Raw genomic sequence first — 18231 nt, 5'->3', positions numbered from 1 at the left:
GCAATGAATGCAGGTGCATGTTTGTAGGGCCATCGGCTACATGCATGCAGGGCCGTGCAAGCCAGCAAACCCTGCAGACTTTTAATCAACTATAGTGTCAAAGAGTTTTCTTCTTTTACGCGTGCTACTATAGGAGCAGTTGTGGTAGCATGCAGTTTTTAACTACTCTCGTGGCAATGAACAGCTTGTTCAGCACTATGAGTACCGAACAAGTTGAATTAGCCCGAATTTGACACCCATGGTGTCAAACTTTCATTTGTTCGACACCATGGGTGTCGAACTAGCGTGTTTGGTAGTCATACTGCCGAATACACTGTATTGACACATAAAATCTAAAAATATTTTCAGATCTTGTATAATTTTAAAATTTATATTATACATAATTTAAAAAATTGCTCTCAAGAAAGCACAGCGGCCCAAAAGAAACTCTCATTCCATTGCCAACCACCAAAAAGAACTATTTACTTTCCACTCAATTGTGGGAAGGAAAAACCCACATGGTAGGAGGAGACTCACGACCGCCTGGAGGATGAAGGGAAGCCTCCAAGAGGCATGAACACCGACAATTCTCGAAAGAAAAGGAACTAAATTCCAAAGAAAAAAAAGTTTTAGATGAAGAATAATATAGTTTTTTATCATATATTTATTATTATACTTGATTCATGTGCAAAAAAAAAAAGAAAAATAGTGGAAATAATATAGTGCCACCACAAAGAAAAAGACTTTCATCTCGTCACCCAGGAAGAAATGAGAAATTTTACATAAAATTATCTTAAAGATGATCTCCACGTGTCATTAGACCCCGGATACAAAATTCTCAAGCTCAAGCGAATCAAAGGAACAAAAAACAAATTTCCCCACTGGATTTAATTTCTTGATCCAAAAGCAAACGAATTGTGCTATATGTGCAAGCCGTCTTAGAACCCATTCATGAATGTTCCAACAACCATAGGGCATTTGGGCCCTAACAATACAATACATATATATATATTAATCACAATTAAGGTTTGAAATACTTTTAAATAAGAAATTAATTTAAAAAATAATAATCAAGATATTTTGTCATTATTGTTATAGTGCATTAAAATATTAAAATAATAATTATAAATTAGGGGTATTTTCTTGTTAATACTTTAGGAAGTTAAATAAAAATATTTTATGTCCATCTCAAATTTTATATATTATTAAAAGTAAAATTTTATAAATAAATTAGTTTGGTTTCTAGAAAAATAAATTATATAGTTTCTCCAACTTATATATATAGAGAGAGAGACAGCTTATTATGAAATTCTAATAAAATTTTATTAAAAAATATTATATTATATATATATATCCCAAAAACTATTTTTTTAGAAATATTTTAACTAATAATAAATAAATATAATGTTTAAATTTATTTAATTATCTTGGAAAAAAGAATAAATATAATGTGTAAGTTTATTTAATTATATTGGAAAAATGATGGCAATTTAATATTTTAAATTATTATTTTTAGAAAGAATTATGATATTTTAATTAATAGTTTTTAAACCATTAAGCAAAAGGCTTGATTTTTTGGGCTTCGCTAGAAGCTTTTTGATAGATAAATTACACAAACTCCAGTGACCAGTTGATCTCCTATTTACTCCAGGGACCAATTAGTACTGAGGGCGTTGTACATAAAATTTTTCCACAAAAAATACAGAATAGATGTTCAATTAAGGTAATTTTATCTAATAAAAACTATATACTATAACAATAGTTTTTCATAAGGTTTAAATAGTTATGTTATTGTGAATCTTCTCTCAAAAATCTTCCTGAAAAAAGTCATTTTCTGCGAGTATTTTTTTTAGTCATTGTTATTTTCTATCTCTTTTAGATAGAAGTCTCTCTGTTTCTAAATAATTAGTTTATTTATTTTAGTTGTTTCTTTATTTTATCCTTTATAGAGATTTAGAGAAGATCTTTTATTTATCTTCTCTTTAAATTGTGTTTTATTTATATTTCTTTGAATTGTGTTTTATTTATATGCAGTATTTTTTATTTTTCAACGATGACTCCTTTTGGCTTAATTCAAAACTAGCGATGGCGGTGGCTTATAGAAAAAAAATCGAAAGACTCAAATAAATTGTCAAAAAATACACTCTTTTCACCTTCGTATACGTTTCTCTCGATATGTGGTGGGCTACTTAATTCTAGTGCTAGATATATTGTTTTTACTCTTGATTGTCTACCAATTCATTTGGTGGCAGTGGGAGTGGATTCCCGCGAGTTTGGATATATGATCTTCTTGTTATCCATGTTGAGGCTTATGGTTTTTTTTTTTTCTCTCATTGTGCTTCAATGTATGTTTTTAGCCATTCGAATCAAGTTTTGAATTCTAAATTTTAGACTTAAATATAGATTTTACCTATTTGGAGCTTAGAACTTTGTGAATCTGAATCTATAAAGTGAGTTATACATGTCTTAGGCTAAGTCTTATTCATGAAATGCAATGCCTTATTACTTTTGAAAAAAAAAATTTTGATAATTTATATTTTAACTTTTGAATTTTAACCTAATTAATAAATCGATTCTTGTATTTTTAAAATCGAATACTTAAATCTCTATATAATTAATCTATTCAAATCGAAGAACTTTCCGTTCATAATTTTGTTAGTTACCAGTGAAAAAGAGAATAAACATTTCAAATACCTAAAATACCCTAATAAACACTTAAATCCTTTTTAATATAAGTAAAAATTTTATATTATGTCAACTATACTTTGATTTCTAAATTTTAATATAATTGACGGATCAAACATTATATTTTTAAAATTAAATCCTTAAATTTATTTATATTTAATTCGTTTAAAATTGTAGTTTTTCATCCATCATTAGACATTAGTTCAAAACTAATGAATGGTCAAATTTATTCTAAAATATAATTTCTTTCATTTGAAATTATAAGTATTAAAGTATTTTAATTAATAGAAATTGAAAAATAAATGTGTTAAGAAATTAGTTAGATAAGATATTATAGGCAAAAGTTAATAGAGATTTAAGTGTTCTTTCAAATAAAAAATAAATGATTAAAATATTTAAATTATAATAAATTCTCTTGATTGATCATAGAAAAATTTAATTGTACAATTTTAAAAATATAGAAATCGATCCATTAATTATATTATTTATCCATTTAAAAAAAGTAACAAAGACATTTCTATACTTTTAACTACGAAAATGAATGGAAAGATTTTTAATTTGAACAGACTAAATTTAAATATTTAATTTTAAAATACAGAAATTAATCTGTTAAAATTTAAAAATTAAAATATAATTTATTTTTTTTATAATTATCTTTGAAGTCAAAATTTGCCAATTCTATATGCGAAATAAGTATTAATAAATTATTTTTATTATTTCGCCACTGGTAAGTGATTCGCTTTAAAAAAAATAATAATCTCTTTTATTTTTACTCAAGTTTCAAATAAATTCAATTTAAAATTTTGAATCCATTAAATTCTTGTATGTTTTTTAAGGGCTAAATAGGTTCTAATTTAATATAATATTATTTTTTAATAATAATATTTTTAATAATAAAATATTATTTTTATAATTTAAAACATCAAAAATATAATATTTTAATTTTCATAAAAAAATTTTAAAAAATATAAATATAATAAATAATTTTTAAAATTACAAAAATAAATATTATCATATAAAATTGCTATAACTGATATAAAGAGAAATAAAATAACTGACCAAATAATATTCAGAATAATTTTATTACAATAAAAAAATTATATATAAATCGGATTCCTGTAAACTCAAAAAACATAATTTCACATGAAAATTTAACTAACTGAAATTCAATATATTTACTAAAATTTAGAAATAAGTTAAACAGTAAAATAAAATAGACTATCTCATCACAACTCAAAACTGTAAAAGTCTGATCCATTTGCTCTTCATTGTCCTCGTGGTTTTAAAGGGTGAGGAAGAGAATAATTTCTGAAAGAGTATCTGGAAATTGGCAAGTAGTATGAGATTTCAGGGGTCCATATTGATGGGGCGTGGTCCCAGAGGAGGCCACATAATATAGACCATACAAGACACAGCCCCATGTCCATGTGCATCCCAATATAGATTTCGACATTTTTCTGTGGTCTTTGAAAGCAACTTCTGTATCTAATGAATTACCTTCACCTACTCAATAACCTAACCTTGTACATCCATTCCTCTGCAGCCAAACACTGAACATAACTCTTAAGTAAATGTTTCTAATTGCAAACTCCCACACTTTGACAATATACAGTGGTAGTGTTTAGCGGTAGTATTTAGATTATTTTTGTTATTTATTTTTTAATAACTATTTATTTATATTTAAATATTTAGTATTTGGTAATAATTAATTATATTTTTTTTAATATTTATACTATTTTTTTTAGTTAATATTCTGTTCTAGACATTAAAGTAAAATGGCTAACAAGTAATCTAGAGTTCCTACAATTTGGTGTCGGTGATGTGCCAGAGGTAACTGGGCCACAGAGTAGCAATTCAGACAAACTTTGAATGAAACGTCGACATCAACTTGGTAGTTGGCACTAGAGTTCCTATAATTTGGTGTCGGTGATGACTTAAAAAAGCTAAATGATCATAAAATAGCAACTTGGAGAAACAAGAAAAGAAAACCTTCAGGATTTGGACAAGACATGACTGATTTGAGATTCAGATCCAGAGAAGATTTCTTCTTTGCAACATTATTGACAAACTGACTGCTTTTGAATAAACATGTCCAGAGTGATCACAGTCAAATATGGCACCAAGGGGAAGTTCTGTCAATCCTCCCTTAAAAATGTAACTAAAATCCCTGTTCTATGATGTAATGACCATTTTTTTTTCTTACAAAAGAATGAAGCAAAAACGAAAGAATGAAAAAACAAAGAAAACCATACAAATAATCAAGACCATCAATATTATGTAATCTTTTTCTGTATCCCAACTGCAGTCATTCTTCTGTCTACTTGAAACTCAGTTTCTTCTCACATTTTGGGGGCAGAATCGTGTATTGGTGTTCTGGAGGAAGGAGGCCGGTGGAGAAAAGGAAGCACTCTCAGCCCACTGATAAGCTCCTCCCCATATAAGTTCCTGCTCCGCGATATTCATATTTGGTGTGCGGCGTGTTGCCTTCATCAACATCAGCTGTATAGGCTCTACAATCCATCATATATATCCTTCACTGGACCTGTTCCCCTATCAAATCAAAACCAACCAGCAGGAATGAGATTCCTTGAAACAGCAAGAAGTAGAAATGGATCCCTTGAGCAGACAGGAGACTCCTTGCTGAAGCTGCTAATAGAAGAAAAGCCAGTGCCAACTCCTTTGTATAGATCCTGTTATGCTTCTTTTTTCGTGCTTTTTGCTCCTGCTGAATATCTGCTTTCATCTCTACAAGATTTGGCACTGAAGCCACTCTTTGATTATTTGGCTCCTTTGCGGCCAAGGAGACAAGATCACCCTCAGATGACCGACCAGACTTCTTAGTAACAACCCACTCATAAGCGCTTCCTAGCTGGAATAGACCCGATATCATGGCATTGAACTTGGTAACTGACATAGTGTTCTCAAATAGAAGGTACGGGACAATGAAGGGGAAGGATTTCGGAGCTGGGAGGATATTAAGAAATGACATGGTGGCTGGAACGTAACAGACAATCCATGCTGGTAGCTCAGCCTCTGGTATGAACATTGTCATCGGCAAAATTATGCAGAATAGGGTGAAAGAATAAAAGGGTAGGATCAGCTTTCTGAGTAGAAAGAAGAGAAAGATCATATTGAACTTCTTCCATATGCTAATCTGCAAGAATCATGTAGTACCAGAATCACCAATTGGAGCCAATAGAATTCAGGAATTCAACAATCACAGATAAAATAGAAGCTCTTGAATTATATACCTTTGATCGTATAATGTCTGGCAAACAGAGCCTAAACAACTGCATAGGTCCAGAATGCCATCTGTGCTGTTGCTTTCTATACGCCTCGTATGATTCCGGCAACTCACACTGGCACTGAACATATGAAGGAAATAGCTATTATTATATAAAATCATCAACTACTACTATAATGATTAAAACAATCACTGTGATAAATTAAAACTGAAGAACGATTGTCTATTATACCTCAACATCATTTAGGAAAATGAATTTCCAGCCATGAAGATGAGCACGAACAGCAATATCCATATCCTCAACAGTAGTTCTCTCTAGCCACCCACCAGCATCCTCTAGAGCCTTTATCCTCCACACACCAGCCGTCCCATTGAACCCAAAGAAGTTAATGAAGACACCATTCACCTGCTGCTCTACTTCGAAATGAAATGCTAAGTTAATATTCTGCAACCTTGTTAACAAATTCTCCTCTCTGTTCACAAATGACCATCTTGCTTGAACAAGAGCCAACTCTTCGTTATCCTGTAGTTCCATCATACACAAATGCCACATTCAACTCCAACCCTTGCATTTCTTTTTACTATTACGCTCATATACTTAACAAAAACACTAAACAAACTGGTGTTTCAATAAATATAGTTCCTAGTCCAAGCAATAACAATGAATCACATTGAAATACCTTAAAATGAGGGACTGTTCTTTTAAGAAAGTCGGGTGCAGGCTGGAAATCAGCGTCGAAAATGGCAACAAATTCATAGTCTTTGACATAGCTGCAATTCATTGCAGACTTGAGATTACCAGCTTTATACCCTTGTCTGACTACTCGATGTCTATACACAATGTGCGCACCCTCTTGCTGCCATTTGTTTACCTCTTCTTTAATCAACAATTGTGTGGTTGGATCGTCAGAATCATCAAGAACTTGAACTAGAATCTTGGATTTCGGCCAGTCTAAATTACACGCAGCAGCAATTGATTGTTGATAAACCTTAAGTCACATTAAAAACAAAAGTCAAGAACAGTTAAAACTTCAAAGAAAATCAAGTAGCCAGCTAGAAATTCAAGCCAAGCTTAAAATGAACAGTGACCCAGTAGATGAAAATTGAAGTTCAAAATGTGAATATGAGTTTTACCTCTTTCTCGTTGCACATAGGGATCTGGACGAGAACCATAGGGAAGAAGCCATCTTCGCCGGATTCAAGATCGGCAATTGCGTCTTGTTTGGGAATGGGTTTTATCTTCTTAAATCGGATCCAGAAACAGCCCAAACAGAGAACTAGCCTATCCAAACTCTGGACAAGGAAGAGCACAATACACACATTGGCGAGGAATTGCAATGGAGGAGCAAGGTACTCCACACGAATCAATACCCAACGAGAATACAAGGAATCGAAAATGTCCTTAAACCCAAATGGAGTCGCTAATAGATACTGCAATTGGAGATGTGGAGAACCAAAATGCCAGCCCTTAAAATAGGCGGCCATCTCGAACCCTAAGAGTAAAACTGAGAGCCACAGAAACACCTTAATGCAGAAGTAGAACCGGCTTTTGACTGTCGGGTTCTCATTTTCCAGACCGACGTCCCCATCGACTTCAGGGTCGGTGTCGGTGCGGCCAGAGCGGAGACGACGCTTGATGACAGAGCCAATGGAGACCGTTGATGAGGCAATGGAGGTTAAATAACCAGCAGCCTTGTGGGCTTTAAGAAAAAGAACCCAGGTAAGCTGTCTGGCGTTCTTGTTACGAGACTTGTCTATGGGACGAGATGGCGAGTCGCCGATGAGGAAATCTTCGTCGGATGGACCCTCGAGCTCAACCATTGACCAGTTGGGGTTCTCCATTTTGACCACCACAGGTGTGCCTCTATGCCCCTCCTTAGCCCACCAATTGAACGAGAGTGCCATTGTCGTTAAATTTAGTCTTTTGGGTCTGATCTATAAAAATAAACCAGACTCAAACAAAAAGAAAAGCGAGTGAAAAACAACAAAACAAGCAATCAAACACTCCACCCACAAAAAACTCTTTCCTTCGTCTTCTTTTCTTTTCTTTTCTTTTCCTTTCCCCTCCTTCCTCTCAAGGCTGAAAGGCTATAACTTTGATACCATTGTTGCAAGAAACAGACAAACAAATGGAAGGGAAAAGAAGACGCGTGGAGGATGAAGCAGAAGCAACAAAGCAAAGCGTCTCTAAATCAAAGGTGACATAGGGGACAGGATTTATGCGACAGAGATCTGTTCCTCCAAGAGAGAGAGAGAGATGGGTTAAAGAAAACTGTAGCAACGACAGAGAGATGAGTCCAAAAACCTCTCATTCCATTACAGCTCGCAATACAGGAATGTAAACGAAGACGATGAGAAGTTGAAGAGATATAGAGAGGAATGCTGTAAAGAGAGATTTAACAGCTCAACACGTCTATTCTTGATATTTGATTAACATATTTTCAGACTTTATTTTTTAAAGAAATATACTTTCCCACAGATTTATGGAAACTTGTTTTTTCTGTCAAAAGATTTATGGAAACTAAAGCTCATGAGATTACAAAAATGGGTTTTACATTTCGTCTGATTACAAAAATGGAGAGATAACTCCTTTCAAATACAGCTGCATTTTCCTTTTTTTTTTTTCTAATTTTTCTTTCTGAAACAAAATATTTGTTAGAGACAGGCCAGTTACAAAAATACAATTCAATCTACGTTTTTAATAAAACGAAAATTATAAAAAATTATTATTCAGCCCCCCCCTAATATAGAGCGGGTGAGCATTCGGTCGGTTCGGTTCAAAACCGAACCGAACCGAATAAACCGAAAACCGAAATTTTAGTGTTTATGAAAATCGAATCGAACCGATTTTGGTCAGAAACCGAATCGAACCGAACCGGTCTGATTCGGTTCGCTTCGGTTCGGTTTAATCGGTTTCAATTTTTAATAATTATTTTATTTTTTACACTTTATTTTTAATACTTTAAAATTTAATTAAAATATTTTTATTTTAATATGATTTAATTCCTCCATATTATTGAAAAAATATATTATTATCACTAATCGATTCGGTTCGGTTTTTTTAATTTTTTTCTGATCAAAATTGAATCGAACCGAAATAATCAAAATTTTTAAAATTAAAAACCGAACCGAATCGAAATATATAAAAAATCGAATCAAATTTTCAAATCGATTCGGTTCGATCGGTTTTTTTAGTTTGAACCGAATACTGCGTTTTGCAAAATATTTTAGGATGTACTTAATAAATTTATGAAAATTTAATCTTTAAATATTTATTATTTAATATATAAAAAATCATTATTATTTAATTTTTTAATTTTAAAAATATTTTAATAAATTTTTAAAAATTAAAAAAACAACTTATAAAATTTTTTCATAAATTTTAAACTAATCATTAATCGGCCACAAAATAAATTTATTATATCAATAAAATATTTTTTATTAAATTAATCATTAAAAATTATAATGTTAATATTAAAATTGTAGAACTTAAATTATTAAAAATAATTTTAGGAAATATATTATAAATACGTTATTATTGTTAAGAATATTGTTTAGATAATAAATGGAGGGGTTGGGTCCGTTTGGGTTGGTTCAGGAAGGTTTTAACCGGAAACAACGATCACCGATCCCCGTGTTACTAGTGTTGAGAGCCGTTAATTATCTCTCAATTATAAAACGGCGCGTTTTATCATGCGCTGGGAGGGGAGCGTTGTTGTTACGCGATTAGAAGTATTAAATTCAATTTTGATAGAAAAACAAAAACAAAAACTTAAATCTTATGAAAAATTAATAAATTTATTAAATTAAAATTTTATTTAAGAGAAAAATAATTTCTTAATAATTAATTTTTATAATTTTTACTTTAAAAACAGTAGTTATGGATTGAATATCTAAAATTATTTTAATTAAAAATAGTAGTTTTTTATTATTTTATAGTTAATTATCAAAAAAATTATAATAAATAGATTAATAATTAGCTCCTTAATTTTAGCTATATAAACTTTAAACTGTAAAAAAAAAAATTGAAATACAAGTACTACCTAAAAAAATTAGAATTTTAGGTAATGCTTCACAATATTTATTAAAATAAATTAATATATTATTTATAAATATTAATTAATTAATTAAAAATAAAGGAGGTATAAGAGGGAGAAAGAATAGATAGGTTGATTGGAGTGATTCCTTTTGAAATAAAATTAGAATTGAATAATTTTATTTTTAGGATAATATTTTCCTTAAAATACCGATCTGATTTTTTTTATTTGTTGTAGCTTTCTTTATTTTAATTATTCCTTGCTTGATTTAAATTATTCTTGCCATGTTCAATAACATTTAAATTTTTTATATATGTTTAAAATATTAAATCACTTATTAATTTATATTTTAAAGCTCAATAAATTAATTCAATTAATTAAATTTTATGTTAAAAATAATTATTAATTTATTTTTTAAAACAAAACTACTTATTGTATTAATAAGAGATATATCATCTCAAACCGATTATATCTGATAAATTATATGATCAAAGTATGAGCAGTTAGAGTAGATGAATCAATCTATTACAATCATTTAAAATCAAATCTCCATATAAGATAATTTGCAAAAAATCTCCTTACGTGTCTGTCTAAATCCCTGCATAAAATAATTTGATAAACATACTCCTCATTCTTTCTTATCTTTCAAGCATAAATCATTAAAGTCTCCCAAACAAAATCACAGAAAAGAACTTCTATGAGATAAAACTCGAATAAAGTTTCAAAACTGATATCGTCGTTGTAATTTTAGAAACTCATAATAATTAGTAAACTTCCATTGACCATTACCTTCTAAAACAACTGAATTAATAAAATTTAAATAAAAGTCAACCACAGAAACAGACTCATGACTATTTCATATTAACAAAATGTTTTCTTTCAATCATTATCTATTAACTGAGAAACAACAATCAAAATATAAAAAATTATAAAAAAATTCTATATGAAAATTAAAAACTTTTGTTTCCATAAAAAATAAAATGTCCAACTTGTAACTATAAATCAAATATTTCAATACAATAATTGTTCGATAATTGCCGTAATAAATCTGTCAAAAAGATATGCATATTCTAAAAATTGATTGGATAGTATAATTGTTCGATGATTGCCGCATAAATCTCAACATTTTCTTCATTGATAGTCAATTGAGGCATATCATCTTTCATGCAAAAGAGAAAAGAAAAAATTAAATTTAAAAAAGATAAAAAGGTGAGAGTATCGAGTTAAACAGATAAAAATTAAATATTATAATAGTCATTTAAACTAAAAAATAATCATTAATTAAAAATCTAAAATATAGTGTCTAATAATTTAATACGATTAATTGCTTATATTTAAGTATTTAACGCGATTTCTTCAGCTTATTTTTAATAATAAATACCCTGATAAAAATTCTTTTAATAATCTTTAATAATTTTATATTCTATTTCATCTTTCTTTTTTTTATTAAAATTATTTTATTAAATAACAGTTAAAATTTTTTTTATCTTAAACGAATAAAATGCTTTTTAATAATTATTTTATTGAGTGAATAAAAGATCAAGGGTCTTAATCTATGATTGATGTCTAGAGAGAGAATATAACAACTGGACTGATTTTAATAATTTAAAACTTCATTAATCATGACTCTAATTAAATTAATATATGCAAAGATGAGTGTGTTTAGTGACCCACATGAAGACATCTCCGATACAAATGCCGACATTTTTCCTTTTCTGTGGAATCTTAAGCTTCTCTCCTCTTTTTAAATGGTAATTTATATATTAATTATTAATATATTCTTTTTTAATATATATTAAAAGTAAAATTTATTAATTTTAAGAATAATTTAATAATATTTAAGTTACTTAAATTTTCATACAATTTTTTTTTTTTTTAAATAGGGGTTAGGGGAATCGAATCTTAGACCTTTCAAGACAAAAACATGCACTTTCCACCAGACTAAGCCTTAGAGTTCATTTTCATACAATTTTTATTAGTTTAGTTATATATATATATATTTATGAATTATATACACTATAATAAAAATAAATTTAAAATTATTATTATTATTTTATATACTTAAATTGTGAACTTAAATAAAAGGAAAAAGTTAATTGATGTAATGAGTAATTAATGATGACGTAGTGTGATTAATTTGCTTTAAAAACTTAACCTTTCCTTTGATTATTTTGAGGGATCTCTCCATGACCAAATCATAGATTGAATACAGATGCACCTCTTCCTCTTGGGTCTTGATTACTGCTTTTTAATGTTTTTGCTTTCTTCTGCACCAATTGTCCTTCAGCCTCTCTTGCTTATCACTTCAAAAAATTAATATTCTCCAAATTCACTTACTAGCTAACCCATTTATTTATTTAAAAGGAAGTTCCATTGCATTCATCTATAAATCAATATTTTTTATTATTAAATTAATTAAATTTTCTTTTCTATTTATATTTCTAATACCCAACAAATCCTTTGCTTGAGAGTTCATTTGGCAGCCTTGAGGTTGAAGTAATGCATGAATTATGTTCCAATCTTCCAATCAAAGACAAATTCACCTTCATTTTTTTTAATTACTTTTTTATAGATTAGAACAAAAGAAAAGGCAGATTTTGTTTTTTTCTTGACTTTCTACTTCTTAATATTCTTAAGTGAGAATAATATACGAATCATTCTAGCTATGAAAAATTTTGTATTTATGAAAAATTATGACATAGAAAAATTGCTAATTTTGCATTATTTAATAAGTTAATTTTTTTTAAATAATTAAAAAAAACAAAATATTTAGATATCTAACCATTTAAATTGAGATTGTTATAATTAGATTGGATTAAAATATAAATAATCTCATAAAAGTAAGTTTATACAGTAATAATAAATTATTATCTTATATACTTTAATTAATAATATGAAATTCATTACATTTATTTTCACCTTTAAACATAAAATAATAATTTATTTATCATATATAATAATAATAATAGACTTTAATAAAAATTTTATTTTATATTTAATAAAATTATAATTTATGGCATATGTGTGCTAATACCATATATAGCTTACTAATATTATTAATAAAAATGTATTTTAGATGATAATTTTTATATATTTAAATTGTAATTATAAATAAATAATAACAGTTAAAACGATATATATATTTTTATTGTTATAATATAAAATAACTAAAAATATTAATAAAAATCAACCATTTATTAAAAGTATTATTAAATATAGTAAAACATTTAAAATTTTCTTATACAATAATTTAAAATTATTGCCAAACTATTATCTTACTATTATTAACACAATAATTTTCACAACTATTATATAAATTAAAATATTTCACCGCAACTAAAAAATAATACTAAAATTATAATATTTTAAAATATAATATAAAAAAATTTAAAATTTTCTTATTAACAATTTTAAATTAGTGACAAAGTATTGCGAAAGAAAAAATTTGCAGGATTAATTTTGAAAAAAGTTATTAAAAATGTTAATGTTAATTATTTGTCCCAACTTTCTTCCTATATTTTTCTAAAGAGTTTTTTTTTTTTTTTTAACAATTAAATCCTAACAACTCTAGGTTAAAAAAACACAGGGAGAGAGAGAGATTCTCAACGCGTAATCACGTAGGTGCCGTGCCTTGAAACAATTTTAAATATAAATGTAAAATAGTGTAAATATTTAACAAAATAAAAATACAATAATCCATGAGAAAAAAGAATATAATAATTGAGTGGTAAAATAATTTTTAGGCTTATATAAATTACAAAATAAAAATTAAGCGTCGGTGCCGTGCCTTGAAACAATTTCCAAATATAGAAAGACAAAAGCACTCTAACCAAATTCTCTGCAATTCTTCAACGCAATCATTGGCGTCACAACCGGGTCCTTTTGCTCTTGAATTTCTTTTTTCCAAACAGCTGCATATTGTATTGTATTTTATTTTGTAATTTCAAATATATTTTTTTCTAATTTTTTCAACCATTATTATTATTATTATTTTTTTTTTTTTAATAGGGATTGGAGAAATTCAACCTTAGACCTCTCATGTCTATCAAGATACACTTTCCACCAGGTTAAATCTCGGAGTGTTATTATTATTATTATTATTATTATTATTATTATTATTATTATTATTCAATAATAAGTTAAGAATTAAATTAATTTTAATAAACTTAATTATTATTATTATTATTATTATTATATTATTTTCTATTTTTTTTAACATACTAATACTATTATATTATATTATATTTATATTTTATTTATTTCATTTATAAAAATAATTTATATAAAAATATTATATTTTTTAATTATTTAATTTCTTTCAACTATTTAATTTCTCTCTGACACTGAATATAATTTTTATTATTACAAACTTTATTTTTATAGGAAGGCTAGTGGTTTGCGGATGTAATTGTTCAAATTCGTTCAAATTTTATTCAATCCATATGGGTAGGTCTGAACTGATTGAAGGCGATCCATTCATCGCACTTCATACCTGTATCAAGTTAACCTAATTTCTTTGTTTGAATCACAGTAGACTCAATTGTCTAGAGTCTAATAATCATTAATTATTGTGTTCACGTATATTTAAATTTACTCATATAAATTGGATTAAAATCTCATTACAAAATATGTAAAAGGTTTATAAAAGACAAGGTCTTAGCTCCGAATTTTTTAGACATGATTTATTCAAATTTAAGTAAACTCACTTTTACTAAAATCTGATCATATATTTTCTTTATTTTAATTTAAAATTATTTTTTATTTAATTTTTAATTTAAAATTGTAATAACTTTAGTTAAATTCTAGGCATGTAAGATGAGTAGATGACATTTTTTTTCCCTTGAATAAAGACGGATAAGCTGACGCTCGACAGCTTGAGCCATAAATCAGAAGTTCTGAAGTTCATGAACCTTTCTTTTCTTTTTTTTTTTTTTTTTTTTTTTTCAATTTTAAGCTTAAGATGCACGGGTTCATGAATTTGATTGCTGCGAGCCGGCAAGAAAAAGGAAAAAGACCAGACGCAACTATATTTAGTATAAGCAGCATTCATTTAAACGAAAATAGCTGAATAAGTTGAATTAATTTAAAATTTTAATTTGATTTTATATTATTTTTAATTTAATTTGATTTCATTTAATTAAAAAAATTAATAAATTTATATTAAATTGATTAATTAATAATATTGATTAATTAATAATATATGAAGATCACATATTGATTAAAATTAAATTTCCAATTCACGTTAATACTTGCTGATTGTGATGTTAAGAAGTATTTCAAGATATAAAATATGTTTCATATAAATATAAAATTAATTGGTTGGAGTTCATCCACATGTACGTTTGAAATTATATTTCCTACACCTCTGTACATAGGCTTCGGCAAGATGATGAGTTCCTGCATGGGGGGCTAGGCTTTTTAGTCTGTGGACTTTTAAAGATTTTATTCCTTGGATTAATTGGGCTAAGGTCTGTCTCATTTATAAGGGTTGGGTTATGATGTTTTTTTTTGTACAAAATTTAAAAAAAAAAAAAAAAAAAAAAAAAAAAAAAAAAAACATCAAACGCTTTTTCTCCATTTTAAAATTTATTTTTAAATCTATTTCTTTTGGGTGCGGTGAAATTGAAAACATATTAAATTTAAAATTATTAAAAAATTATTCCTCTTTGCAATACAGCTTAATAAGTAACAACTACGTGCAAATATAAACAATTTATTGACATACTTATATTAGTGGAGTATATATTAAATAAATTTTAATGAATATAAATTATTTAAACAATCGATTTCATTTAAAAAAAATATTATTTATTATGATCACTAACGATGTTCTGACATTCCGACAATAGGGTTTACAGTATGATTGTAAGCTTAGACGGAGAGGAACACGTTTCTCCCGTACAGTGCCACCTGTCTTTGTTACTTAGTTTCGTATGTGTGGACGCATCAGAATCTCTCTCCACGCCAGGCGACCATTTAATTTCCCCCGGCGCGCATGCGGGCAGGGTTGCGAAGTGACTAGACCTGCCTAGCCTATCTCCTGCCACGACACAGGGCTGAGTTCCCAAAGAATGGGCCGCGTGCGTGTCTAGTCCAGCCTATTTTATACCTTCGGATCGAGACGCTCCGCGTGGGCTGGTTTGTTCATGAAAAAGGTTTGATGGGTTTTGGGTATGAGCCTTCCCTTAAGGCCTGACCTTGCCCCCAGGGGCAAGAAGCCCGGCGGTCATCAATTACCCCTAACCTCCTCAGTAGTTATTACATGAGTATGAGGGGGTAAATCCCTACAACCCATTATGACCGCACGGCCCGAGAATGGCTACCCTCAAAACGTCTTTTCTTTACCTTTACTGTTTTCAAATTCAAAAATCTCAAATCTTCACCAAACTCTTCTTCTCTTTCTGCTCTCTATGTGCTTCATCCCATTCGCTTTCCTGCAAAACTGTTTTTGAGGTACGTCTCTTACTCTATAATGGATAGTCTTAGGCTTTCCGACATCATGAATCTGGAGTCTAATGGCACTCCTTCCTCTCTTGCGACTTTCTTTTCTCGGGAGTACCTGGATACCCCTCTCTTCTGTATTAGGGCTTTTCGTCGCAATGAGAGGATTATTGTAACAGCCCGGAAACCGGTACCCTCTTTGTAACGGCCCAAACTGCTCGGCACTAGGATCCAGATCGACTTAAGGTCGCCTAGACCCGTAGTAAGCCTATCCTGAACTCTGTGTACCTGTTAAAATCCCATACATGATCCGACTGGACTATTACTTTTTAAAACTTGTCTTGAAAACTACCAGACTTAACCTTTAAAACACTGTACTATAGGTCCAATCATATGAACCAAAGGCTCAGACATACTAATCTGAACTAGCCCTCAGGACAAATACACCAGTGACACGTTACCAAGTAACCTCCATGCACTATGCGCACAGCAGCACAGAACCCACTCTGTAAGGGTCAGCATATCATAAGTTAACTTGGCTACCATAGAGTCACAGGAATCAAACCTGGTCTTCTCTATTGGCCTCACTATGGATCACAGGAATCAAACCTGGTCTTTCCTCCGCACTGGTCTTGGGTCAAAGGAAGTAATCCCTGTCTTCCCTCACAGTTATAATTCACTGGGTTTTCGAAAGACAACATGTATTAAGCCTGGTTTGACTCCCTTCGCATCAAGCAACTGTAAAACAGGATACATGCATACACTAGGGATTCACATACACTGACAATAGGCAAAAGCACATTCTAATACATTTATACCTTAACTGACTACCTATTACATCACTTTACATATATCCTTTTACATACATCATGTCCACACTATGCTATAAACAAACATACTGAAGCCAACACTCTGATACTTCTGACTTCCCAGCTAACCCTGTACCTGCAAAACTGGGATTAAGGGAAAGGGATGAGCTTCTAAAGCCCAGTGAGTAGAAACACTGAAAACAGTTCATTCATACGCACTATATATGAAAATGCATCACAACACAAATATCTTGGATTAGACATGACCCCAAAACTCCCTCGACGGGCTATTGAAGTCGCCTTGGTCCAATCCCCACGAAGGTAGACATGACTCCAAAAATACCCTCTGTCAATACTGGCCCCCCAAAGGAGCTACACAGGGCATTCCAACAAGTAATTGCCCAACTGACCTGACACAATGACAGGAGCCGAAGCTTAGGCTATTGGAGTCGCCTGGGTCCACCTGATCTCTGATCACATAATATGCAATGCTTCACATTCGTGATTCTAATGCAATCACCCTAATACATATCATAGCATTCATGATGCATGAACTATGCTAAAGCATTATGTTTCTTTAATAAAAGATTAAGTTTAGTTCTACTCACCTCTGCTCCTCTAGCAGAAACTGTACTGACTCTGCAACTGCTAATCCTAACGACCTCCCTGAACTGTCGGGTCCAATCCTACACAAATGGACTCGAATGAGGTGTCAAACATACTCTTATCAACTCTTAAACAACTCCCTAAACCAACCCCTAAAAGCCCTTAGAAGAACCACACAAAGCATGCAAAAGAAGGCTGGACAGGACACTTTCGGCGGCAGGTTCGGCGGCCGAATGTCCTCTCCAGAGACGAAACTCGCCTACTTTCGGCGGCCGAATCTCCTCTTTCGGCGGCCGAAGCCTTCGGGGGTAAGCTTCGGGGCCACACCATACTCCAGAGACGAAAGTCTCCAACCTTCGGCGGCACCTTCGGCGGCCGAACCTCCCCTCCAGAGACGAAAGTCCAATCCTTCGGGGGCAGGTTGAGGCAG

The 18231-nt window shown here is 30.1% G+C and overlaps 1 protein-coding gene across 1 annotated transcript; it reads right to left on the bottom strand.

The window, feature by feature from the left end:
- Nucleotides 1–4724: 4724 nt before the first annotated feature.
- On the bottom strand, nt 4725–8443 carry LOC110616011 (probable xyloglucan glycosyltransferase 12). Its single transcript, XM_021758308.2, has 5 exons — nt 7043–8443; nt 6589–6897; nt 6141–6431; nt 5916–6029; nt 4725–5818 (listed from the first exon to the last, which is right to left on the bottom strand). Exons 1-5 carry the CDS (start codon nt 7811–7813, stop codon nt 5198–5200), a joined length of 2106 nt encoding a protein of 701 aa, XP_021614000.1. The 5' UTR covers nt 7814–8443; the 3' UTR covers nt 4725–5197.
- Between the last annotated feature and the right edge of the window lie 9788 nt (nt 8444–18231).

This window comes from Manihot esculenta, chromosome 5 (genome assembly GCF_001659605.2).
Source record: "Manihot esculenta cultivar AM560-2 chromosome 5, M.esculenta_v8, whole genome shotgun sequence".
Classification (NCBI taxonomy): domain Eukaryota; kingdom Viridiplantae; phylum Streptophyta; class Magnoliopsida; order Malpighiales; family Euphorbiaceae; genus Manihot; species Manihot esculenta.
This window is presented reverse-complemented; position numbering and strand designations above follow the sequence as displayed.